General features: G+C 36.7%; 2 protein-coding genes across 4 annotated transcripts; one reads left to right on the top strand and one right to left on the bottom strand.

The window, feature by feature from the left end:
• Nucleotides 1–655: 655 nt before the first annotated feature.
• si:dkey-171c9.3 (uncharacterized) lies at nt 656–10,638 on the bottom strand. The gene is made up of 2 exons (XM_059355407.1): nt 10,417–10,638; nt 656–1,677 (listed from the first exon to the last, which is right to left on the bottom strand). Exon 2 carries the CDS (start codon nt 1,669–1,671, stop codon nt 865–867), a length of 807 nt encoding a protein of 268 aa, XP_059211390.1. The 5' UTR covers nt 1,672–1,677; nt 10,417–10,638; the 3' UTR covers nt 656–864.
• Nucleotides 10,639–10,778: 140 nt separating this feature from the next.
• On the top strand, nt 10,779–25,425 carry ccnb3 (cyclin B3). Of its 3 annotated transcripts, none has more exons than XM_059355598.1 (13): nt 10,779–10,917; nt 11,145–11,282; nt 11,483–11,566; nt 13,367–13,405; nt 15,609–15,721; nt 15,813–15,969; nt 16,841–16,939; nt 19,028–19,120; nt 20,497–20,634; nt 21,313–21,468; nt 22,202–22,351; nt 23,730–23,860; nt 24,749–25,425. In XM_059355598.1, the coding sequence occupies exons 2-13, from the start codon at nt 11,199–11,201 to the stop codon at nt 24,816–24,818; spliced, it is 1,314 nt and encodes a 437-aa protein (XP_059211581.1). In that variant the 5' UTR covers nt 10,779–10,917; nt 11,145–11,198; the 3' UTR covers nt 24,819–25,425. The 3 variants fall into 3 exon arrangements, with proteins under 3 accessions (XP_059211581.1, XP_059211583.1, XP_059211582.1); XM_059355599.1 differs by having other exon boundaries at nt 10,787–10,917; nt 11,148–11,282; XM_059355600.1 differs by lacking the exon at nt 13,367–13,405.
• Nucleotides 25,426–27,187: the final 1,762 nt, after the last annotated feature.

Below are 27,187 nucleotides of genomic sequence, written 5' to 3'. Positions count from 1 at the left end.
ATTTCAGAATCAAAGTCTTCATCTGGACAAGCTTTTAACAGAGCTTTATTGGGGAAATAAACTCTATTAGATCATCTATTAAACCACATTTCAATGGGAATGTCAGGTCATAGCAGTCAGCCTCAGGGCAACATGTGGATTGATGTCGCTATTTTTGTCTGCTTTGTCCACATGTCCTCAAAAACAGGATCAGATTGAGATCCTAGTCGAGCATTTTAGCTTCAACAAGCGAGGAGGTCATGATAGTTTCTGCCAGCTTGTGGGCCAGATGAAGATCGCTATCGTCGGCATGAGATGCTCCATTAACTCCATCCTCTGTTTTAGTGATTTTGTGTCTTTTTTTGTCATTCTGTTGTCTCATTTTGTGTCTTTTTTTGTCATTTTGTGTCTTTTTTTTGTCATTTTGTGTCTTTTTTTAGTAATTTTGTGTCTTTTTTTATGTCTTTTTTTAGTCATTTTGTGTCTTTTTTTTGGTCATTTGTGTCTTTTTGTGTCATTTTGTGTCTTCTGTGGGTTTTTTTGTCATTCTGTCGTCTCATTTTGTGTCTCTTTTGTTCATTTTGTGTCTTTTTTGAAATGTTGTGTCTACTGTGGTTTTTTTTGTCATTCTGTCGTCTCATTTTGTGTCTTTTTTGGTTGTTTTGTGTCTTTTTTGGTCATTTTGTGTCTTTTTTTAGTCATTTTGCTTATTTTTTTAGTTATTTTGTGTCTTTTTTGTCATTTTGTGTCTTCTGTGGGTTTTATTTTGTCAATCTGTCATCTCATTTTGTGTCTTTTTTGGTCATTTTGTGTCTTTTTTTTGTCATTTTGTGTCTTTTTTAGTCATTTTGTGTCTTTTTTTAGTCATTTTGTGTTATTGAGATACTAGTCAAGCATTTTAGCTTCAACAAGCGAGGAGGTGATGATAGTTTCTGCCAGCTTGTGGGCCAGTAGATGAAGATCGCTATCGTCGGCCGTCTGTTTCCTGTCACTCAAGACCCAGTCGATGATGTCACAGGAAAGAGCCTCTGCAAAAGCCTCCATATTGGCTCCTACTGCAAAATAGTCTCTTGCCGAATCATGTGTGGACAGCGAGTGCATGAGATGCTCCATTAGCTCCACCTGGGGGTCGTTGGTGGCTTCGTCCAAGTCGTTGTCTTTGTCTTTTGGGGTCGGCGGAGGAGGTGAAGGCAGGAAAACCGTCGCCAAGCCTCCTTTAAGCTTCCTGGCAAAACTGTGTCTGCTCCTCTCGAGCTCGGGGAGGAGAGGCGTGGTGGGCGGGGCGTCGGGGTAGTCGAGGGATCCCACGATGGGGAACCCTGACTGGGACAGAGGGAAGGGGCAGGGCTTTGTGTGCTTGGACGTCTGGATGCCCATAAGTCCATCCTTCTTTACCCAAGCTGCTCTTGAACCCTTTGGTTGATCTTCAACACTTTGGCCTCCACACACTTCCCTCAGAGCATCCTCGACCACTGCTGAGGCTAACTCTTCAGCTAACTCTTCAGCTAACATCTCCTGGTTCTCATTAAATCTGCAGTCCACCTCAGGTTCCACCATTTCCATTTGGCTTAGAAACGACTGGGTTATGTTCTCGGCCATATTTTGGGCAAACTCCTCAAGAACCCAAATGTTTGGTTGGCGTCTCTCGAGGCTTTCTAGAGTGGGCTCTGGATCTGCACTCGCTGTCTGCATTGGATCCTGTGAGGATAAAAGCAATAATTTTAGTAAAAGGAAAAGGAAACATTGCCTTTCCTGGTCTCTTTTCTGGTGAAGGCCAGTACAAGGCCCAGGCCCAGAGAAGAGTCCAAAGATGGTTTGAACCGCTGCCTCATTCCTATAATTAGTTCTTTTTTGTATTTTTGTTAGAACATTGCTTGCCAACATCCAGTTAAAGCCAGACAAGACATAAATATTTCCCCTGAATGGTGCTTCATTTCCCTTTTAGTCTCTGCTCTACGAATATTCCTCAACTCCTCGGCTGTTTGAGATTGGAAAATAACCCAATAAGCTACACATTTAAGGAATTTTATAATGTGAGAAACAAAAAAAAAAAGGTGATCAGGACTGATGTTAAAGTGATGAGTCTGCGAGAAAAAATTTGCTTTTTCCCCCAGTTTTTTCTCGTAAATCTGTGACTTTTTTTGCGCAAATTTGCCACTTTAAATCTCTCAAATCTGCAACTTTTTTCTTGTATATTTGCCACTTTAATCTAGTAAATTTGCTACTTTTTTCTTGAAATAAGGCTTTCTCAGCTTGCCTACATATCATATATAAATAAAGTTATTACTGTAAATAAAACGTGTATTTTCAATAAATAGATGGACTCCAGAGGGTTAAAAAGAGGAAGAAAACAGTAACACACTGAGCAGGAAGTCCCCTCTGAAACATCTGATGGAAAGTAAGATTGAGGCCTCAACCACAGTCTGTTACCATATGAGCTGTCAAACAGGAAGTACTCGATTATTAGATTAGCACAAAGAACTGTGCTGGCGTCCACAGCAGAAACCTGACATTTTCTCTAAACTCACTTTGTATTGATTTATGTAGTTAACTTAGTCATGTTGTGTCTTTTTGTGTCTTTTTTGGTCATTTTGTGTCTTTTTTTAAGTCATTTTGTGCCTTTTTTTTGTCATGTTGTGTCTTTTTGTGTCATTTTTTGGTCATTTTGTGTCTTTTTTTAGTCATTTTGCGTCTTTTTTTAGTCCTTTAGTCCAACATAAAATGTGATTTTGAACTTTTTTTTATTTCAAAACACTATCATGCTCAATAAAGAATTTTAAATGTTGCAAATGTGAACAAAGGTGTCAAATATAACATAAGAGGGTAACATCCAGTTCTATCATTTTATACTAAATATATTTGAGCTTGTCTCCAGTTTTACTTGGTATATCATCTTCAAACTGAAACTGGCCTCATGGAGTTTACAGCCAGAACTTTAGAGGTAAATTTACAGTAGGGCTCCACGCTGCTTTGTTTTCTAGTCTGGATGTGATGAAGAAGTCTGGATTTGGAGCTTTTGGAGACTCCAGAGGGTTAATGGAGATAGAGCTGTGGTTAACAATTGCAATCTCCAGTTGATAAATGTGTTTTGTTGTTTATTTTGAAAGACATCTGTATTCATTTTAGCACGGTTTAGATGGTCAAAAGCTTTGGACAGACTGTTGGTTTTCACACTAAGCCTACAAATTTGTTTGTGCAAACAGCTGTTAGTAACATGCAAACATGCAAACTCAGAGAGTTATTGCTCTCCAGGGCATGTTTTCAGAATTGAATACAGAGTTATGTTTTTTTTAAACAATTTTTTTATTGAAATTGTCAAACAGACCATGGGTCTCACACTCGCCAATTGCGGCCCTCGTGACGATATTTTGTGGCCCCCACCTTGATATGAAAGTTTAATGTGAGTTTTATATGAATGGCACTTTACCGTGTTGTGTGTGGAAGGTCCCTTTAATTACTTTTGTTGGTAATTTTCTGTCTTTTTTTGGTAATTTTCTGTCTTTTTAAAAACATTTTTGTCTTTTTTAATAATTCTGTGTCTTTTTTAAATAATTCTGTGTCTTTGTTGGTAATTTTGTGTCTATTTTGTAATTTTGTGTCTTTTTTAAAGAATTTTGTGTCTTTTGGGTCATTTTGTGTCTTTTTTTAATAATCTTGTGTCTTTTTTGGTAATTCTTTGTCTTATTTTGGTAATTTTGTGTCTTTTTTTGGTCATTTTGTGTCTTTTTTGTAATTTAGTTTTTTTCTGTCATTTTGTGTCTTTTTTGGTCATTTTGTGTCTTTTTTGGGTCATTTTGTTTCTTTTTTGGTCATTTTGATACTGCCTCCAGCGGCCCCCAGGTAATTTGAGTTTGAGACCCATTTTTTCAGACTATTTACCCAAACATTGAGTGAATTCCAGAATCAAGTCCTATTAATTACAGATTTATATTATTAGGGCATGCTCAAACCTGGCTAAATGACTCATTTCCGTAGTGATTGGACCTTTTTTATATACAGTCTATGGATTGCACATGGATGTGGCCCATTGGCTCCATAGCGCCCCCAAACGGTTGCCATGTCAGGATAAAGTTCCTTTGATGTACATGGAATTTGGTAGAATCATTGCTCTCATTTTTAACAACATTTTACTATTCCGCCAAATTTTCCATCACCCATGTTGAATTTTGTTTGTTAATTGTTTTACCAACACATGTTTGAGGACTTTAAAATGTGCAAAACCTCACCCCTTGTACCCGTGTTCAGACTAAAAAGTAATTCAATTGTGATGTCACAATTGGGCGGTCCAATGGCACATTGACTCTACACATGGCCCTTAAATAGTTTTAGTCTGTGAATGCATTTTTGACACCCTTGGAAAACTTAAAAACTTATAATTCAGGTGCACATCTGACAAACTCAAGCTGTTGTTGTCAAGTACCCTTCTGCTTCCTTCATCTAGTGGCTCAGTTTATTCCCAGTTTACTTGTGAACTATTGTCATTATACTTTAAAAAAGTTAATTAAAATTGGCAATATGACCTTAGTGTAGCACATACCTTCAAAATGAAAAGCCATTATATTACACTTTATACCAGGGGTGTCAAACTCAAATTACCTGGGGGCCGCTGGAGGCAGTATCAAAATGACCAAAAAAGACGAAAAATTACAACAACAAAAAAAGACACAAAATTACTAAAAAAAAGACACAAAATTACAAAAAAATACACAAAATTACCAAAAATAGTAATTAAAGGGACCTTCCACACACAACACGTTAAAGTGCCATTCATATAAAACTCACATTAAACTTTCATATCAAGGTGGGGGCCACAAAATATCGTCACGAGGGCCGCAATTGGCCCGCGGGCCGCGAGTTTGAGACCCATGGTTTATACCATGAAGCTTTTAGTTTTAAAGAATTTTAAAATGTAGTTATGTCGAACCCTGCCTCACAATGGCGTCACCTTCAGTACAGTGAAAAAACAAATCGCAAATTGAATGGAATCATGAGAATAAAATCCTAATTGTATTTTATATCATGAGGATTTCAGGTCCCAGTTTGGGGGGATATCAGAATATGATGAACTCTTATCAAAATGACGATTTATTTTGTTAACAAATTCAGATTCGAAGCAGTTGTCTGAACAAACTCTATGTGGTCATGGTGTCTTTCTGAAAACGTGCATACTCAGAGAGTTTCTGTTTCTTCTCTAAGCTCCTTCTTCAGCCAAATCATGGCTTCTTCATCATGACCAAAAAGGACACAAAATGAATAAAAAAGACACAGAAAGACACAAAATTACTAAAAAAAAAGACACAAAATGATTACAAAAGACACAAAAAGACACAAAATGACAAAAGAAGACACAAAATGAATAAAAAAGACACAAAAAGACACAAAATGAATAAAAAAAGACACAAAATGAATAAAAAAGACACAAAATGACCAAAATTGTTACTCTTAACACACAAGACACAAATAAAATAGAGCCCCACTAGAATAAAAACCAGAGTTGGATGACAGGATCATTTGGTTCATAATGCTGATCAGAATAAAGTCTTCATTGAGCCAAAGCACCAGAGGTAACTTTTCCAAATGATTGTCCTCTCTCTGCGTGAGAGTTACAAACTACACACAATGTGCCACAGCATTATCCTGCAATTATTCTCTTAGCCACCACAACTGGCAAATCACCACTAGTTAAAGAGGGGAAAGGAGGACAAGACGGAGAATTAAGCGCAGATGTGGAACAAATTACAGCTAAAACAAAGAATGTTTTCTTTTGGCAGTCTGACTTGGACATCCTGATGGGCAGACTAATGTTTGTGAGATGAGGATGCTACTTGGTCGGCTTCCTGTGTGTTAGTGTTACACAACACTGTTTAAACATTGTCTTACCTACAGTCTCAGTTTAACCCTCTGGAGTCTCCAAAAGCTCCAAATCCAGACTTCTTCATGACATCCAGACTAGAAAACAAGGCAGCGTGGAGCCCTACTGTAAATTTACCTCTAAAGTTCTGGCTGTAAACTCCATGAGGCCAGTTTCAGTTTGATGATGATATACCAAGTAAAACTGGAGACAAGCTCAAATATATTTAGTATAAAATGATAGAACTGGATGTAACCCTCTTATATGTTAGATTTGATACCTTTGTTCACATTTGCAACATTACAATTCTTTATTGGGAATGATAGTGTTTTGAAAGTTAAAAAAAAGGTTCAAAATTACATTTTATGTTGGACTAAAGGACTAAAAAAGACACAAAATGACCAAAAGGGACACAAAATGAATAAAAAATACACAAAAAGACAAAATGACTAAAAAAGACACAAAATGACCAAAAAAGACACAAATGACAAAAAAGACACAAAATGACTAAAAAAAGAAACAAAATGACACAAAATGACACAAAAAGACAAAAAAGACACAAAAAGACACAAAATGACTAAAAGACACAAAATGACACAAAAAGACAAAAAAGACACAAAAAGACACAAATGACCAAAAAAAGACACAAAATGACTAAAAAAAAGACACAAAATAGCCAAAAAAAAAAAAAAAAAAAAGACACAACAAAAGACACAAAAAGATAAAAAAGACACAAAAAAATACAAAATGACCAAAAAAATACACAAAATGACCACAAAAGACACAAAATGACTAAAAAAGACACAAAATGAATGTTGGTTGTTCTTTGTTTCTTTTTGGTTCCAAATGTTGATCCAGTCAGTCAGAATAAAAACATAAATTATTATCAGGTCATATAGGTGAGGTTGTGCTGAAAAAAAATAATACCAACATGGCATTTAAACATTTTTAAGTGGTGTATACAGGCAGGATGAAAAGGATTAAAAAATGGACAAAATAGCCCAAAACTCCATAGTTAATCTGCACAAAGGCCATTCAGCGCCCTGCAAAATATTATTGGAAATGCAATGCCTCAACTGACCTTCACTGTGTTTCTTCCTCACCAGTTTAAGTGAATTTAATGAAAAAGAGATGGCCTTCTGCAAGGAACTTTTTTGGGGCCTTTTAGAATCCACATTTGCTGATAGCCTATTTTTTAATTTTTTATTATAAACATAAGAAGTTAAGCAGAAGAAAAACTGGAAGGATAATACCGGAGATTCTGCACTACAAAAGGAGACCAGAAGATCTGCTCAACTTCATAAAAGTTAAGATTAATGAAGTTTGGCAGATTAAAAGGGCACCTCTTGATTTACTTTAATGCCTGGCAAGACACAGAAGAGACCAGTTGGAAAAGATTAAAGCCAGTTACGTAAAAGTAAAAGCTCCCCCCAAAACATTAAAACAAGATATAAGAAACTCACCATTTAACAGGGACGATGCTTCGTTGTTTGGTGTCTCTGGTGTAAATGAGTTAACACGGAAATGGTTTGACAAATGAGTTTCACCCACTTCCTGTGTGTGTAGAGGGGTAGTGTGTGTGTGTGTGTGTGTGTGTGTGTGTGTGCGCGTGTTATCTGCAGCAGTCTACCTTCCTGACAGAAAGAGCAAATGACGAATATGTAAACTTGCATATATAGAAATGCATTTAGCCTGTTTTATTCTTTTTATTTGTTTGTTTAACCCTTTGATGCACAAGATATTGACACCCCTTCTAATGCACAAAATGGGTAAAAAACATGACTTGCATTCATTCCCCATGTTATGTTTATGTTGTGTTTCTGTGCTCTATCTTTTGATATCAACTTATTTTATGATTGAATATTCCAATTTTTCTTTATGTATTTTTGTTTTGATAACAGCAGATCATTATTTCCATTTTGCCTCTCATACTTTATAAAGACGTTTTTGTATTATTACATAGCTAACTACTTGGCTAAGTAGCTTGCTAAGCTAACTACTTAGCCAAGAAGTTAGCGAAGTAGTTAACTTAGCAAGCTACTTAGCCAAGAATTTAGAAGAAGAAGAAGAAGAAGAAGAAGAAGAAGAAGAAGATTAATCCCACAATGGGGAAATTCAACCTCTGCACCCATCCTTTTTACACACAAGTGAACACACCATGCAAGGAGCAGGTTAGCTAAGTTAGCTAAGTAGTTAGCTTATCAAGCTACTTAGCCAAGAAGTTAGCTAAGTAGTTAGCTTAGCAAGCTACTTAGCCAAGAAGTTAGATAAGTAGTTAGCTTAGCAAGCTACTTAGCCAAAAAATGGATACGGGTAATTTTTCACCAATGTTGTGCATTAGAAGAGTAGTCCCACAAAATGGGATTTTATCGAAAAAATAATAAAGGAAAACATACATTAGGATGTATGATGATCAAAAACAAACTAATTGAGGAAAACCTGGAATACTGAATGATGAAAATAATTTATTGTAAATATATAGAACATAAAAACATACAATACATACTTCCTGTAAGTCGCTTTGGATAAAAGTGTCTGCTAAATGACTAAATGTAAATGTAAATGTACATATCGGGTCACTTTAGACCCATGTTGTGCATCAAAGGGTTAAGAGTCAAGATGAATGCAGTATGCATCCAGTAAATACTTTTGTAGTTTTACTTCAGATTGCTGCACAACAGAACAATTTATCTTACAAACAGGTCATGTGTGTGTGATTTTCAGTAATGCAATACCCCTTTAATTTCGTGACCAAACCCAACCCACGTAGATTTCTTCATAGCTACAACTAAACCCTGTGAATTATAGTAGTATGCCTTGTGGCTCTGATGGAGATGCAATCTGGATAGAAACTTCTTTCATGTGAAAGCGTTTTTGTCTTGGATGAGGACAGCAGGGAGGGGAGAGGAAATAAAAGCAGTGTTGTGAGATGATATCTCTCTATAGAGACTTCATTAGATCCCAAATTGCAGTGCATGAACTGAAGGCCTTTAAGCTGTGTTGTTAAGAGTATCAAATAGAGCGAAACTGGGCTGGATATCCAAACTGGATTGGGCCCAGGGACTTGGTTTTGGTTGAACCTGTTAATTTGTGCTGGAAGTAAAACCAAGGATTGTTTGTTCGTTTTTGGAATTTAATGAGGCTTGATAGAGCATTTAAAGGGTGTATTCAGAGATGACGTACGTCTATATGGCATTGGTAGTGCTCCTCAAGTGACATGACAATTAAAATGAGGTTTTCTAAGATTTATTCAACAAGACAGAGATATGCTTTATGGCCTCGATCCCCGTCATTCAGACAAAAATCAAAGAACAGTTTCCCAAACTGCTGGCAGCTGGATGGATGTGAGCCGCCAGCTTCCCTTCGGTATCCTCACTGAACCTGCCCTCTGGGTGCACAAATGTGATGTTACGAGCCTCTATTATGCAAACTGTTGCTGCAGTAACTTTATGTTGTTCTTCCCTAATAGGCCCACTGTGTTCTTTCAGCACAAGCTCATAAAATACTTCCTCGGTTCAGTAAGCTCATGCTCCTCATGATCTCTTAAGTAGATTTTAAGGGTCATCTCCATCTTGTATAACTGCATTACCGGGGGAAAATAAAAAACAATAAAACATTTAAGAGAGATATATATCCTTCTCTGTCAGCCCTGTGCTTGTTTGGCAATGTCACTTGGCTATTAGCTCCAACCCTCCCATGACCCTGAATAAGATAAGCCAAAACCACGGAGGGTATAAACCATGGGTCTCAAACTTGCGGCCCACGGGCCAATTGTGGCCCTCACCTTGATATGAACGTTTAATGTGAGTTTTATATGAATGGCACTTTACCATGTTGTGTGTGGAAGGTCCCTTTAATTACTTTTTTTTGGGTCATTTTGTCTTTTTTAAATGATTTTGTGTCTTACCCCTATATATATATATATATATATGTATATATATATATATATATATATATATATATATATATATATATATATATATATATATATATATATATATATATATATAGGGGTTTTCCTTAGTGTATTTTGTGATTTGTTATTTGTTATTATTATTTTGTTGTTTGTTGTAATATAACCAATTAATAAAATATAGGCCTATATTTAAATAAAAAAAAGATATGTATATATATATATATATATATATATATATATATATATATACATATATATATTATTTATTGGTTATATTACAACAAACAACAATCCATATTTACTAATGTGCAATACCCAAAATATACTCAGAAAAACCTCTATGTGCAATATTAATGACGTTCAATAGCAGCCATGCAAGTATTATATGTAATGTATCTAAAATGTTTCTATGTTTATCTATGTATATAATGCCTTATTTTTTAAATGTGTAAATGCAAATTAAACTATCTCATCTTATCTTGACATGGTGAATTCAAATATACTTAAAAAGATAAAAGTGGAAAATACTGAATGTAAACAAGCATATAAATTTATGGTATGCGTGTAAAGAAACGTGGTCCTGTCTGCTATGTAAATAATCTATGTCACGTGTAAATCTGGCCTGAAATAATCACCATCAGTTGAAGGAAAACATCTATGAAATCCCTACCGTTTAAACTGCTGCAAATTGTTGCAATGTTTGAACATGCTCCTCCTCCAGGGTTCGTTGGATTTTGAAACCAAGAAAGCAAGGTGGGAGGGGTTATTTATAAAAATCAAAATTTATATAGATTTTTCTTTACTCTCTCAATTCTACAACATAATATAATAAATATAACATAAAAATGTTCGTATATAATCAGTTAATTTGTTGCGACTACTGCTTTTACAGTTAATAAATGCACCGGGCGGAGCCGTTTATACAAAACCAACGCTCCTTGGCAACGGCATCCTTAGCGACTCTCTGATTGGTCCGCCTGCTCAAATTCCAGCCAATCAGAGGGAGGCGCATCATATTTGAGTCCACAGCTGAAACACTGTTGTTTGAACACTCGGCGACGAAGCAACAAAGCAAACCTGGACTATTTACAACCGTTAAAGACGCTGTTTGCGGTGTTTATCGCTCCTAAACTAAGCGACTGAATCTAACGAGTGGGAACTGCAAGACACGGTAAGACAAAATAATATTTTGTGCGGTTTTTAGCTCGGTATTTTAAATGCAGAACCTGGTTCACTTGTGGAAGCCGCATCCGGTAAATACAACGACGGAAAGGCTAGTTTAGCTACCTTGTTTTACATCTTATCTTCAGCTAGCTTAGCTAATCAACCGTAAACCATCAGTAACAAGCTATCTTATTTTATTTTTAAAAAACCGACCCGCCATTTTCATGCATTTAGCAGATCGGGGGGAAGCGGCTGCAGAGTTTGTTGTCGGAGGATAAAGGAGCCACCATGCCCGTACCAAGGGGGAAGAAATCCGCCGTCACCGCTGGGAGCAAGATACCCAAGCTGAGTGCCTCGACCAGTGAGAACCAGGTAAAATATGCTTGCCAAAATAACCAACTTCTTTGCAGAGGCGAGGCTGTAAACTAAGCAGACATTGGTGCAGCAGCAGCTCCTGGAAGATGCATGACACCTAGAGGACACCGTTAGGAGACGTGTGCTTGTATGCAAGCAACATCATTTTTTTTTGGGTAGTCAATGCATTCAGTTTTCCTTGTTTTTTTGTGTTGCAGGATGAAGGCCCACACGTGAAGAGGTCGTCCTCTCCTCCCCATGGAGCCCCGAAGAAGAGGACTGCCTTCATCGACATCACTAATGTGAGTCTAGTCTTGCAGGTTTGTGGTTTTGGTGGAGAGAAACTCTGATTCAGGTTTAAAGCTAGATCAGGGATGGGCAACTGGAGGCCAGGGGGCCGCATACGGCCCGCACCCTCACTTGAAGTGGCCCTCAGTACAACTACATGCATTTCAGCATGAAATCTTCAAAGTGCAGTGTAAAAATGCACAAAATTACTTCTTGCAATTAATGTTGGTCTGCTGTTCTTGCACTGAAAAAAAGAAATCACAGTAAGTGGTTATTTATTTGCTTCAAACCTTTTGTATTCCTATTTATACTGTTATGCATGCATTTGAGCATGAAATATGTTAAGTTACTGCACTGTAAACATATTTAAAATTGCAGTTTCTTCATATCTGGTTAAGTGCACGGTCCTATATGTGACCCTGTGGTAGTGAACATGAAAAACTGTGGCCCCCTGCAGCATTTAAGTTGCCCATCCCTGTGCAAGATCAATGAGTTCGATTAAGCTTCTAGGCTACAGACTCTTTGTGTGCTGTAGACCTGAACATAATAATTAATATCAATATTGGCTTATTGGTTGTGTTCTGGGAAGTGGAGCAATTCAACAAGTGCTCTAAAGCAGTAGTTCTCAACCTTTTTGAGTCGCGACCCCCAATTTAACATGCATTTTGTCCGTGACCCCCACTCACTGAACACAATCTCACACGCACAGTTCAGATCACCCAAAAAAGAAACAAAGACCAAATAAAGGAAACAAAATGACCAAAAAAGACACAAAATGACACAATGACCAAAAAAAGACATTAAGTGACCAAAAAGACTAAAACACATGAACACTTTAACACAGAGCTGACTTCCAAAATGATTTGGCGACCCCCAGAAATCATCTCGCGACCCCAATTGGGGTCCCGACCCCAAGGTTGAGAATAGCTGCTCTAAAGTACATGTCTGAGCTTTTTACATACCATCTATCAGTGGCAAATATGCTGCATTTGTTTATACCAAAGCCACGGTGATGCATAGAACAGTTCAGGCATTATGGAGTCTAAGAGTCCTTTGGTCAACCCTGAGATGTTTATAACTTTGTCCTTTTTTAACACATTTGGCTTGATAATGCACACAAATGCATCCTAAAAAAAACCTTAAATTTCAAAATAAATCTGTTTTTAAATGTGGGTTTTCAAACCCACAGTAGCTGGAGATGCTATGCTGCTGTCATATCAATATATAAAGAGACTTTAAAGGTTTTGAATTTTAGCCAGAGGACCTGGAAAGTACCTTTTTTTTTTTTTTTTACAGATTCAGTACAGGCCAAAGGTTTGGACACACCTTCTCATTCAATGCGTTTTCTTTATTTTCATGACTATTTACATTGTAGATTCTCATTAAAGGCATCAAAACTATGAATGAACACATCTGGAATTATGTACTTAACAAAAAAAGTGTGAAATAACTGAAAACATGTCTTGTATTTTAGATTCCTCAAAGTAGCCACCCTTTGCTTGCTAGAATGTAAGACATGTTTTCAGTTATTTCACACTTTTTTGTTAAGTACATAATTCCACATGTGTTCATTAATAGTTTTGATTAATTTACAATGTAAATAAAGGAAACGCATTGAATGAGAAGGTGTGTCCAAACTTTTGGCCTGTACTGTATGTAGCTTTCACAATCGTCAGCATGCAGCAGAGCTCTTTGCTGCACAATTCTGACAAAGTTGTCCTCCTCAAAGTGGGAATGTCCGATGAGCTGCTGTCTGAATGCAAAATGAGTTCTGGATGGTATTTGTCTCAAGTGCTCGTCCCTCTTAACGACAGGCAGAGTGTCCGCCCAAGAGCGACAGCAGCCTCCGAACCGTAAGTGGAACCATTCTCTCTCATCCAGTTTGAGAGGACACTTCAGTTTGACACCACTGTCTTTTGGGCAAAATTTTCAGTTTTTTGAATAACTTTTCAAACTGTACTTTTGGTTGTTAAAAATGTAAAACCATCGCTGTTGTGGTTGAGTGAAATTACCCATTTTAGCATGTCATGTAACTCATCTAAAACATGCAACTTATAACTGTTGTAAGGTCCTGGAAAAGCTTAAAAATGGACCTTGAAAGTGCTTGAATTTGACCACTCAAAGCATATGAACCTTAAAATATGACAGCTGATCACCGTAGCTAACCTGAAATTTATCGTGATCACTAATCGCAGAGGCCTGCTAGGGTTGTCACGATATAACATTTTTCAACTATACCAATACACCAATAAAATATTCGATGCTCTATACCATTTTTGATACCACAAGGATAAAAACAAAGACTCAAATTTAACAGAAATATTCTTATTAAAAAGAAATGCAACATGTAAAACTTAACATAACCACAGGTTAAATATTTATAATAAAAAACAGTTGTGCAAAAAGAAACTGCAACCATGATAACAAGCTTCAGGTCTGAGGTAGTGCAAAAAAACAAATAAATACAATAACGATTGGAACAATTTTTTATCGATGCTTTTGAAAATGAGTATCGTATCCGGATATGTTTTAGCATCGATACTTTTGACAACCCTAAGGCCTAAGCTGTCATGTGTTTGTGTGTTTGAGTGAGTGACACGTTGCATCCCTGTGTTGTGTTTCTGGTGTAGCTGGTAGTTCTCCACTGTGGTGTGACTCGATGCACTCTGCTGCCTCACCCGGGTGTCAAACGAGCTCCGTGTTTGTTCGCCACCTTGTTGGCTTCACAGCAGCTGTTCTGGCGGCTGATCAGTGCAGTTTGAGGCAGTGACGCACTCGTACCAAAATCAGGATACCGTATTTCCTCAATTTAAAGCCGGGTCCCTATTAATGACCGGCCTCATTTAGTAACCGGGTGTAAAAACATTTTTTAGTAAATAAAAGCCGGCCTCTTTTATAAGCCGGGTGTCTTACCGGTGTTATGTCAAAGTCTGTTCCCCCGTCGATATGTGTCCCCCTTACCTTAACCTGCACCAACCTGACCCCTGACCCCAACCAGTCCTCCTTTAAGTTGCTTAACCCTTTATTGGACAAAGAACTATATTTGGTAACTTCAGGTAATATTTTGAGAAAAAAGTTGCAAATGTACTAGATTAAAAAAATGTGCAGATTTATGAGATTTAAAGTGGTGAATCTGGGAGAAATAAGTAGCTTTTTCCCCACTTTAAATCTTAAATCTGCGACTTTTTTCTTGTAGATTTGCCACTTTATTCTCGTAAAAGCTTTTCTCAAAATATTATTTTCATATGTTTTTTTTTTTTTTTTTTTTTTTTTTTACATATTCTGGCAGTATGTAATATCCTCCAATATTCTCTAGGGTTGAAATTTGGAATTTGCAAGTATTTCAATAAGTGCCCTATTAAGGGTTAACATGAGCCCAAGTTTACCTGAACCCCAAACAGTTCTCTCTACAAGGACTAACCTTAAACTTAAATCCTAACTCTAACCGTGGAGGTGATGCTATGGAGAACACCATTCAGGAAACATCATTTGACGGTAACAGATTTCAACACAACACCTGTATTTAGAAGTTTGGCCACACGAGTTAGTACTGTAGGTAAATATGGTTGTTTCTCCCGCTGTCCTAGTAATTCTCTGTAAAGTCGAGCCGTTTACACACGTTCTTCTGGGCTTTTTAGTAGTTTAGACATTTTAAATCCTGCTTCAAATGAACATTCAGCGTGCTGTTCATTGTTTGTTAACATCCGAGTACTTCCAATATGGCCGACATCCAGGTAACTGGCTACAATGCGCCGTGTAAAACACTCTAAAAAGTGCTGTGATTTTGTTTTTTTTAATAAAAGCCTCCTTCAAATAATAGCCTGCCCCTATTATTAGCCGGGTCCCAAACTGATTTTTTTCATTAATAGAAGCCCCGGCTACTATTTGAGGAAATACGGTATTCCAGCTCTGGGACATTGGTCTGTTTTTGTACTTTCTACACTGTTTCACAAGGACATTTTAGGCCACTGATCCTTAATATCACTGCTCATCTTGTGCCACTGACTGTAAACTACTGTGGTTTTCCTTCCTAATCCCACTTTGACATGTTCACAGGCTCATAAGGTTCAGATCAGCATTCCAGGCAGGAAAAAGGACGCAGCAAAGAAGCAGACGAGGAAAACGAGCGCCACTTCAGTGTCTGCAAAGAGTCAAGCAAATGTGAAAAAGTAACACAGCCTTTGCTTTTCTCTAAAGTCTGCATGGATTTAAAATCTTTCTCCTTAGCAGTAGGTTCATTATTTTACAACCTCTCTGCAGCTCTTCGACCAGCTCCGAGGGGACTCCTGTGGAGAAAATACAGCCTGAGGAGGAGGAAGAGGAGGTGCAGAAGGATGCAGCAGCTCCAGTAGATGAGCTGGCAGCTGCTGCGCCCCCTGCTGCCCATCAAGTGCCAGCACACCTTCAGAAACCACACGTAAGAAGCTTCTGACCTGTTGAAATGTTCTGGAAAGGTGTATTTTCTCCTCTTTTACTCCTTTTGGGTGATTCTCATGAACATGGTGCAGCTCATAGTAAAAATCCAAGAGCATTGAATACATATTTTCTTTGACCCTTCATAACATAAACAATCTAAAGTCACTGTTTAATATGAATGTATAATATATTTAAATCAGTTTTAAGGTATTTTCTGACATTTTTAGAGAAGATGTGAGCAAAGTTCATTACCGTAACACATCCACGAAAGCGCTGGAGCACGACTTCTTGACGTCGAAAAAAGACACAAAATGACCAAAAAAGATAAATTAAAGTTAAATAGAAAAACAACGAAAGTTTTTTCTTTTTTTTCCTCAAGCACTTAAATATGCTCAAAGGTAGCTGGTATCACCAAAATGTATTTTATTAAAATTTACATGTATTTTAATGCAAACAATTCTATCATTACTGTAACATTTAACCATTTTTTTTCTCATCAACTTTCATTCAGATTTTGTTCTTTATGGTTAAAAACCATAATGTCTGATTATATTCTGTTAAATTATACATTTTTAAACAAATGTATATCTGTAAGTAAATTAGTTTTTTTATTGTATATAAGTGTGGGGAAACCATGACATTTTTATCTGGACACATTACAGTAATGAATTTGTGAATCAAAAATATGTTTTGAAAATATTGTTTTAACACAAAACAATGAATTGTGCCTCATTATGGCTACATTGTTCATTCATATAAAAGTGAAATGTATTTAGTTTAAAGTATGTCCTTATAATCTTTTAAAGACATAACTTGTACTGGCTTCATGAGAATCACCCCTTTACGCTTACTTTTTATCTCCATCCCTGCAGATCCCAGAGGAGTTTGACATTGACTCGGAGAACTCTGAGGACTGTTACATGTGTCCGGAGTACGCAAAGGAGATCTTTGACTACCTTAAACGGAGAGAGGTGAGCAAAAACCAAAGCTGTTAATACAGTCTAAAAGAGTTTGAGGTGTTTCCAGGATTTGAAACGGCCTTTCTCCCTATGTGGTTTCTGAAAAGGCCCATTTTTAACGCATGGATTAAAGTTCTCCGTCGCTACGACAGATTTCCGTCATTTGGAGTTCACAGAGGCCACTTAAGGGCGTTTTCACACCTGAAAGTCAGAACTAAGGTCCGGACCAAGGTCCGTGTTCTGTTACATTGTATACATTTGGTCCTGTTGGTTTTGGTTTCACACTGCAAAAGGAATAAGTGACATCGGCCGGCATCTGACGTCAGTGTTACTTTCTTAACGTGTTTACACAAAATGAATCCAGCGAGACACCTTTTACTCCGTATGAGTCCTTTTCCCATGCGTTATTTCAGTCTTGTGGCAGTGAAGGTTTCTGCTGCTGTCCTCAGCTCCGTTGTGCGCACAATTAAATGTTTACCTTGCTGCTGATTAGTGATTGTGCTCACCTGCTGAGGCGCCGCGGAGCAACGCACACGCCGTAGCGCGCATGCACCAGCACGGCCGCTGTCACACACACGCAGCTGCACCTCCAGGCAGATCGCCGCAACAAATACTTTTGCTGGTCTTTTGCAACCAGCAGCACCAGCTTAATGAGCATTATGTGAGAGTGCTTGGTATTCGCAAGTACCGTAATTCGAGAGCAGAAGAAGAAGAAAACTTCCTGTCATTGATACGAAGGTCCGAACTATAAAAAAAAAAAAGTTTTTTTCACACTGCAAAAGGTTCGGACCTTGGTTCGTTTGGTCCGGACCGAGACCACCTCTTTTGGTCGGACCAAACTTTGGTCCTTTAGTCCGGACCGTGGTCCGCGGCACCTTTCACACCTGGAATTTGGGTTCGGATCAAACTGAAAAGTCCGAAAGTCCGGACCAAACGAGATAGGTGTGAAAGCGCCCTAAGATCATTATTGCCGTGTTTCCTTTAGGAGGAAGTGTGGCCGCTGGGAAGGTCTCAGGCCACGCCCCCTCAAATGTCCGCTCACTTGTTTCTTCATTACAAAAAGGCCCCAGAGGGATTTAGAGACTCTGTTTTCGACTGTCACAGTTTCGACCGCGACCACAAACGCGACATATTAAACACAGGAGACTCAACTGATGTAAAACAAAACCAGCATGGCTAATTATGCACAGCGTCTCAGCTGATCATAAACAAACCAGCATGGCCAATTATGCACAGCGTCTCAGCTGATCATTAACATAGTGATTGTGCACAGTAAGCGATGCTGGTTAATTCAGTGTCCGGTGCTTGTTGTAAACAAACAGGGATCGCTAAGTGAACACCTGCAGCAGCAGCACATACACACTGTACTGCTACAGAGCTAACTGTTAGCCTGTTAGCACATACACACTGTACTGCTACTGAGCTCTTTTAGCCTATTAGCAATTTAATTGTGGTGTTTGTTGCTTGTTCTGTTTTTTTATTTTTTATTTAATAAGACAAAACACAATAGAAATTTGCACCCATTGTTTTTTTGTTTTTTTAAATCCCTGGAGGTGTGTGTGTGTGTGTGTGTGTGTGTGTGTGTGTGTGTGTGTGTGTGTGTGTGTGTGTGTGTGTGTGTGTGTGTGTGTGTGTGTGTGTGTGTGTGTGTGTGTGTGTGTGTGTGTGTGTGTGTGTGTGTGTGTGTGTGTGTGTGTGTGTGTGTGTGTGTGTGTGTGTGTGTGTGTGTGTGTGTGTGTGTGTGTGTGTGTGTGTGTGTGTGTGTGTGTGTGTGTGTGTGTGTGTGTGTGTGTGTGTGTGTGTGTGTGTGTGTGTGTGTGTGTGTGTGTGTGTGTGTGTGTGTGTGTGTGTGTGTGTGTGTGTGTGTGTGTGTGTGTCTCCGGTAAAACAGTATTGGTTGAGCATTTAAATGTAATTGGTGCTGAATTATTATGCATTAGTATTTCTTAAGCAGGTGTCAAGTAACCTGGAATATGTTTCAAACACTGCACGTGACTTGGCTGTAGCGCAAATAAAATTTCAGTCAGATTTTTTTTTTTTTTTTTTTTTTTACTTCAATCCATTTTAACCCAAAGGTCATCTTTCTGTTTCCGTCTTCAGGAGAAGTTTGTCCTGTGTGACTACATGCCCAAGCAGCCCAGCCTCAACCCAGAGATGAGGGCCATCCTGATCGACTGGCTGGTGGAGGTGCAGGTGAGTGTTTCCTTGCAGACTGTTGCTGTATTTAAAGCGTTATCACATTAGTCAACTTAAAGTAAAATCATTGCTAATTTAAACTCCAGGGGGTTCAAGCGAACTTTGAATTTCAAGCATGTAATTACACAACTCAAGAGGACGCTGATGTTGCTGCTCAGCTGGAAATTAAATTACAGCAAAACTAATTTGCCTGTGTATGTCTGTTAACCCTCTGAACCCCAACAAGCAGTTTCAGGGTGTCTTTGGCTCTTTTTATATTTTACTCACTGTGTCCTTGTATTTCACTGTAATATAAAAGTATTGCAGCTCTATGGAATCGGAACAATCACGGCTAGAAGTGGGAACAACTGAAAATTGTCTTTTGTGCAAAATAACAGTTATGATATAAATCATTTTAAAAGATAAGAACAAAGTTGAATTTCTCTGATAAATACATTTTAAAAATTGGAATGAAATAGAATTTATATGTAAAATACTTTCCCAAGTGCCCACAAGTGTCATATACATATATTTTTTTTTTTACAATATTCATAAGTCTCCTCATATTATGCATATTGAACTATTTTCATTTTTACAGCCTCTCCTGTCCTCTCCTCTCAGATCTGTGTAAACAGATTTACAGTGAATATTTGTCACGTGACTGTTTGTCTCAGAAGAATCAATCATAGCTTCAGAGTGTCACTGGGGAGCAGAATTTTATGTTTTAACAGGCTAATTGTACGGAGATCGCTAAGTGAACGTCTACTGCTGCAGCACGTACACACTGTACTGCTACAGAGCTAACTGTTAGCCTATTAGCACTGTGCTACTGCTCAGCACTGCTGAAATCAAATTTCAACGATGATGCCCATTTATACAGTTTCTTTTTTCTATGATAAACAGGGTTTTTGGGGGGAACTTTCAAAGAAATGCAAAGGGTTCAGAGGGTTAAAGCTCATGCCGTACTGCAGCGTGTTGACTGTGTCAGTGACAAATAAGGGTTGGCAAGATGTCAAATGGTGTAGCCACAAAAAAATATAAATATTAAATACTTCATCCACCTACATTGTATTTAAGTGGACGTCTACATATAATTACTTTTTTAAAAAACAATTTATTTTTTTTTTTTTTAGTATTTCTATTTACACATTTTGTCAATATTGAGTGGAACATATTCTAAATACAACCCTTTTTTTTTCTAAAGTTTTGACAAATTATGTAAAATTTGTTGGAAACCATAGTGTTGAAATGTAAATGTGGATTGTATTTTTTCTCATTTTAATTCACTTTTTTCCCCCTGTATATAATCAGATTTTTATGGGGGGAAAAATACTGGTTACACCAACTGACACTGGGTGAGATCACGTCATTGACCCATATGCATGTTTCTTCAGGAGAACTTTGAGCTGTACCATGAGACCTTGTACCTGGCCGTAAAGATGGCCGACCACTTCCTCGCCAAGACTCCCGTCCACAGAGAGATGCTGCAGCTCGTCGGCTCCACCACCATGCTCATAGCCTCCAAGTTTGAGGTAAAGACGCACAGTGTGCAATTAAAATTAAATAATAGTCTAAGCATATAAAGTCCAGGTTACTAAAAGGACTAACGTACCAACTATAATAAAATGGTTTTCCCAAGTATTCAACTGGACTCTGATTAACTCAGATTAGTAACTAAAGGTTTCTTTTTTAAATGGCCTTTTTTCCCTAGTTTGTTAAAGTTCAGTTTGGAGAATGCTTATTTCTAACTGTTAGGTTTTCAAAGTTAGGAATACATTTAAATGTCATTATCCTCCTTGAGAATTGCGTCTTATTTGTGGGGTTTTTTTAAATACACTATCTGGTGTTTCATCCGCACAATCACCCATGAAATCAAAATTTTTTAATATTTGAAATGAAGCAATCCCGTTTAATTTAGAGGACGTAAACCTGAAATGAGCTACAAACCTTTTAATAATCAATGCAAATATGAACAGCTAAAAAAAAAAAAGTCAATATAGATTGATTGATGTGGGTATAAATTCTGTAAAGTTTATTTTCACGCTTGTATCCATAGTAACAACTTAGATAGGATGATAAAGGCTTTCAGAGCCTGGAAATCTTTTTTAAAATACAGGCTTCCTATAGCTGTTTTAAGGAGCTCCTGTAATCTTGTAGGAGCGACTTTTAGTTTTCCTGACTCCTGTTTCATGTTTTTTCTTCTCCTGCAGGAGCGCAGTCCGCCGTGCGTCGACGACTTCCTCTACATTTGTGACGATGCGTACAAGAGGGAGGAGCTGATCTCGATGGAGGCCACCATCCTGCAGGCGCTCTCCTTCGACATCAACATCCCCATCCCCTACCGCTTCCTCAGACGCTACGCCAAGGTGTGTGTGGAGTGGACGGCTTACTTGACAGCACTTTAAAAAATCTCCAGCTCTTCAGAAAGAGATAGATAGATAGATAGATAGATAGATTACTTTATTCATCCCCGAAGGGAAATTCGGTTGTCACAGCAGTCCGGTATTGAAGTACAATAAAATACAATAGAATAAAATACTGAGGTAGCATAAATAAAAACAACAATAGAAAACAAAGCACAGAATAGAACAAGGACACTTAAGAAGTTAAAAAAAGAACATCAGTTGGTAGGTTGGCAAGATGATGGTAATAATTAAACTGGTGACATGATGGCAACAATGCTATAGTGACTAGACGGTATATAATAATAATAATAGTACAGTATATAATATATATAATATGTAGTAATAGATAATAAACAATAGAATTACTTTATTTATATTTTTCATTTTAATTTTATAAGTAAAATAATATGATATATAATAATAGTAATAATAATAAATAAGGCCGGTATAATAATAGTAGTATATTACAGTATATAGTAATAATAGTAATGGCAGCAACAGTATATATAACAATAATAATAACAGTAATAATATTAATAACATAGCAAAGTGTCGTGCGTAGGTTTAGTGCATTTCAGTAATGTTGGTTCCGGCAGAGCTAGATGAATAGTATAGTCTTACTGCAGAAGGAAGGAACGACTGGAAGCTCTGTAGCTCTCCAGTCTCTCTGAGTGTTTCTGTGCTCTCTCTGCAGTGTGTGAACGCGGGGATGGACACGCTGACGCTGGCCCGATACTTCTGTGAGATGAGTCTGATGGAGATGGAGCTGGTGGTGGAGAGGGGCTCGCGGCTCGCCTCAGCCTGCCTGCTGATGGCGCTGCTCACCAAAGACCTGGGAGGATGGGTACGCTCACTTGACCCATTTAGGCCTAAAACGCCTGTAAAAAAAATGCCTGTAAAACCTCTGGGCGATTTTAAAATAACCCCCTAAAACCTGAAGTTTTTCTGTTAATTCATCAGAAGTGTCAACTCTTCCTACTAAATAATAGATTTTTCAGCCTCTGTAGCAGATAGAAATGAAATTTAAAAAGTATTTGAGAGCTTACAGCTGTTATATCTGAGCTCCCTCCGCTATAGTCGTCTTCAGCCATGATTTCAGTTCTGGAAAAGTCCCATGATGCATTGCGACACTCCCACATGTATTCTGATGCATTTCATTGGCCAAGAGACCGAAAATAGCTCAAGAATAATAATATAATAACGTATATAATAAATAATATAAATAAAAAAATAACGTAAGAACGCGCCGGTTTTAAAAATAATGCAGTAATGCTTTCCCAGCTTAAATGGGTTTTTTTTTTTTTTTTTTTTTTGAGAAGTTGTGGGCAGTGGATGTTTAGGGGGAGATAGCAGGTCAACAATAAACAGGGTTCGTACGGTTGCTTGAAATCCTTGAAAATGCTTTAAATTTTCAGACCCTTGGGGAGGTAGATAAGATCGGTTTGACGTATCGATCGGTGCACTCCTTAATTAAATTAATTAACATATATTAAAAAATTACATTAAATACATTAAAAAAATTAATTGACATATATTATGTCCTGTGGTAGCTGTCCATAATTAACAAAGGACAAACGTTGCGGTTGCCAAAGTTTTAGGCGTTGATCCACTCCTACACAGCAGATTTTTAACATTGTGTTCTCGGTTTTGGATGTGGGAATTAGGTTACATGTCACAAACACTTAAACTGTGAACGAGTGGCCTGGTTCCAGTTAACTTCAAAACGGCGGATGGGTTTTGATGTCGTCCACCAGTGGTTGTGTAATGGAGGTTTTGGCCATTTTAAAAGAAGCTAAATGTGTAATTGGCCGCATGTTTGCAATTATTTAATTTGTGTAGTAGGAACACAAACCCGGGGCGCTAAAGGAACAGTTCCTGATGCTTCTGCCGGGCCGTTTAAGGTGAAACTGTTCAGAATTTTTCAGTCGTGAACAAAGAGCAGAGAATGATCCGCCTCCCTTCAATTTAAATGCAAATAGTTTTCCCATGCAAATGAGTTCTCATGGCAGCAGTAGTGCAAGGGGCAGCGGGTAATTTCATTTTGTTCCCGGCTGACTCCAGAATCGCCTCCAATTTAGAAATGATGATTTTTATGTAAAAAGAAATCTGCAGAGGACGGGTAATGAAAGCCGAGCAAAGAGTTTGTGTGGCTTCAAGGATTCAACATGATGACATTTTTGTATACAAATGTGTTTCTTTTCTCATTTCTTGTTGTGCTGCAGCGTCCCATCCTGCAGTTCCACTCTGGTTACCAGACGTCGGATTTGGCGCCCGTCGTCAGAAAACTCCACCAGATGCTCGGAGCTCCTCCAGACGATAAACTGAAAGCCATCAGGAACAAATACTCGCACAAGTAAGTCATAAAAACGGCGTTTAAAGTAGATTAGCGGCTTAAATACTCGGGGTGATCGAGCCTTTGAATAAATAGCTCTTTAATGTTTTCTAGCATTGTGTTTTTCTGTGTTTGCTTGTATGATTTTTTTTTTTTTTTTTTTTTTTTTTTTTTTATGACCTTGTAAAGCACTTTGTGTTTTTTTTTTTTTTTTTTTTTTTTTTTTTTTTTTTTTCCTGTGAAAAGCGCTTTATGAATAAAATTTACTTGCGTACCTAAATGGAGACACTATAGGTGAAATTTTTTTTTTTTAAACTTATAGATATCACCATGAAACTTCCCCAGTTTCTTATTTACATTAAGACAATATTTTTTTTGGATCACAAGTTTTTTGAAATGTTATGTTTACATATGCAAATTCGCCAGGAACTCATTAAATATGCACTAATTTGCATGTGACAGAAATCTGACCATTGGATACAGAAATTTTTTTTTTTTTTTTAAAACGGACTCTAAAACTAATAAAAGTGAACACTAAAACTAAGCATTTTCAAAAAATAAATTAAAACTAACTGAATTTGAAAACAAATTCACAACGAAATTAAAACTAAGACTAATGAAAAATCCAAAACTATTATAAACTTGGTTCACGGTGCTACACGCTGCAATATAACGCTAACTTTTAGTTTAATTTTAAGTTTCAGTTGGGAGAAATCTACAAAATATAGTTAAAGAAAAACATCTTAATGTTTGTTTTTTGGATCTTTTCTTTCCACTTTTCTGAAAGAAGACATGTTATGGGAGAAAAATGGCCCAAATTGACCAGTGCATGAAAAACAGTGTTTTTGCCTGTAGTGTCTCTCTTTAATATCTCCTCTGAATATGAATGGATGGTTTTTTATCTTTCAGGGTGTTTTTCGAAGTGGCCTCCCTGCCGCTGGTCGACGTCGACACTTTGGAAGAAGCTTTATCTCAGTGAGACGTCTCCTTCCACTAAAATATCATCTTGCCAGTCTAAAATGAGTGAAAATGTTTTTAAAATATATTTCCTCAAACCTGTATATAATTTGTCAATATGTTTAATATTTATACATGTAGTCCAGCCTGTCTTTTATATAATATTGGTAATAAACCTTTAAGTCCAGTTTGTGATGGAAAAGAGTTTTAATGTGGGCATTTGTTATTAAGAAGTTTGGCCAGTTTAAGGTTAATAATGGCTCTCTTAGTGTTACATTTCAGAACTTTTTTTTTTATTTAATAGATTTGATTTTTATAGATTTTTACAAAAGGATTAGAGGGGAAAAAAATCTTAATTCATTAGTCATTTGTAAGCCCTCTGTGAACGATAATGGTGGAGAAAGTTACTTTTCACTGATAATTATCACCCGGCCCACAAGTTTTTATTTGTTTTCAAACAATGTTGACGTTAGCAGGTATTTGTGTATTTCCGTACGTTGTACAGTGTTTATTATCATGTCCATATCTATGCTAATTATTTGTATAAAAGACGACCGGATGATAATGTGCTATTTTTAAATGGCTGTCATGCGTACTCTTAAAATAAAGATGTTTTTTTTTTAAATGTATTGGATAAAATATCATCATTCGGGTTATAGGGTGATTCTCATGAACATGGTGCAGCTCATAACAAACATCCAAGAGCATTGAATACATATTTTCTTTGACCCTTTATAACAAATACAATCTAAAGTCACTGTTTAATATGAATTTATAATCTATTTAAATCATTTTAAGGTATTTTCTGACATTTTTAGAGACACTGTGAGCAAAATTCATTATCGTAACACATTTTTTTTTTTTTTTTTTTTTTTTTTTTAAACTAAAGTTTTTCTTTCTTTTCCTTGGCAAGCACTTAAATATGCTCAAGGGTAGCTGGAATCACCAAAATGTATTTTATAAAAAATACACATTTTAATGCAAACAATTCTATTATTAACGTAACATTTAACCATTTTTTTCTCATCAATTTTCATTCAGATTTTGTTCTTTGTACATTGTTAAAAACCATTGTTTGATTATATTATGTTAAATTATACATTTTTAAACAAATTATTTATTTTTTATAAAGTTAATTGTATATAAGTGTGGGGAAACCATGACTTTTTTTATCTGGACGCATCACAGTAATTTGCGAATCAAAAATATGTTTAAAAATATAGAAAATATTATTTTTAACACAAAACAATCAATTGTGCCTCATTATGGCTATATTGTTCATTCATATAAAGGTGAAATATATTTAGTTTAATAAAGTATGTCCTTATAATCTTCACAGACAGAACTTAGACTGGCTTCATGAGAATCATGAGGATTATTTTATTTTTTACCTATACCTCTAAAGTTCTGGCTGTAAACTCCATATACAAATATAGTATAAAATGATAGAACTCTTATGTTTGTTCACATTTGCAACATTTAAAATTCTTCATTGAGCATGATAGTGTCTTGGAAGTGAAAAGTAATTCAGATTTGTGCTCAAATCGTTGATCCAGTAAGTCAAAGTGGGAAAAAAAATCATTGAGATGGTGCTGAAAAAAATCTCCCAACATGGCATGGAAAACATTATTTAAAAGTGGTAATTACTGGCAGAATTAGGGTTCAAAAACGGCCAAAATAGCCCCAAACTCAAAGGTCAACAGGAAAAAACCTGATTCAAAATCACATTTTATGTCCGTTTTTCTTTGTTTCTTTTGGGTTCAAACTGTCGATCCAGTAAGTCAGGATGGAATCATTATTATCAGGTCATATAGGTGAGGTTGTTCTGAAGAAAATATACCAACATGGCATTTGAACATTTTTTTTAATCAGAAGTCTAAGCATTCACATTACTTAACCCTTTGGAGTTTGAGGCTATTCTTTTGGTTTTTGACTTTGACTTTTCATTCTGCCTGTATATAAACCACTTACAAATCTTTACCATGACGTGTTGGTATCATTGTTTTCAGCACAACCTCACCTATATGACCTGATTATTTTCATTTTCAATTACTGGATCAACATTTTCAACACAAAAATTACAAAAAAACACACAAACACAAAAAACAAACCAAAAACACACACAAAATTACAAAAAACACATACAAACACATCAAAAACATAAAAAATACAAAACACAGAAATTACAACAAAAAAAACCCTAGTAAACAATAAAGATTGCATTACAAATGCTAAATGCACAAAGCTAAATTGGAAAAATCTCTGCAAAAAAAAGTAAAAGTGTTAATACACTTCTAGGTGTTTTTTTAAAAATTTTTTTACCTTTGCTAAAAAAGGGTTCATGCATTAAATTGGACATGGAAACTTGAGTAAATAAAAAGCCAAAAGCTT

Source organism: Centropristis striata, chromosome 17, assembly GCF_030273125.1.
Source record: "Centropristis striata isolate RG_2023a ecotype Rhode Island chromosome 17, C.striata_1.0, whole genome shotgun sequence".
NCBI lineage: Eukaryota > Metazoa > Chordata > Actinopteri > Perciformes > Serranidae > Centropristis > Centropristis striata.
The sequence above is the reverse complement of the archived record's forward strand: the minus strand, read 5'-3'. Positions and strand labels throughout refer to the sequence as shown.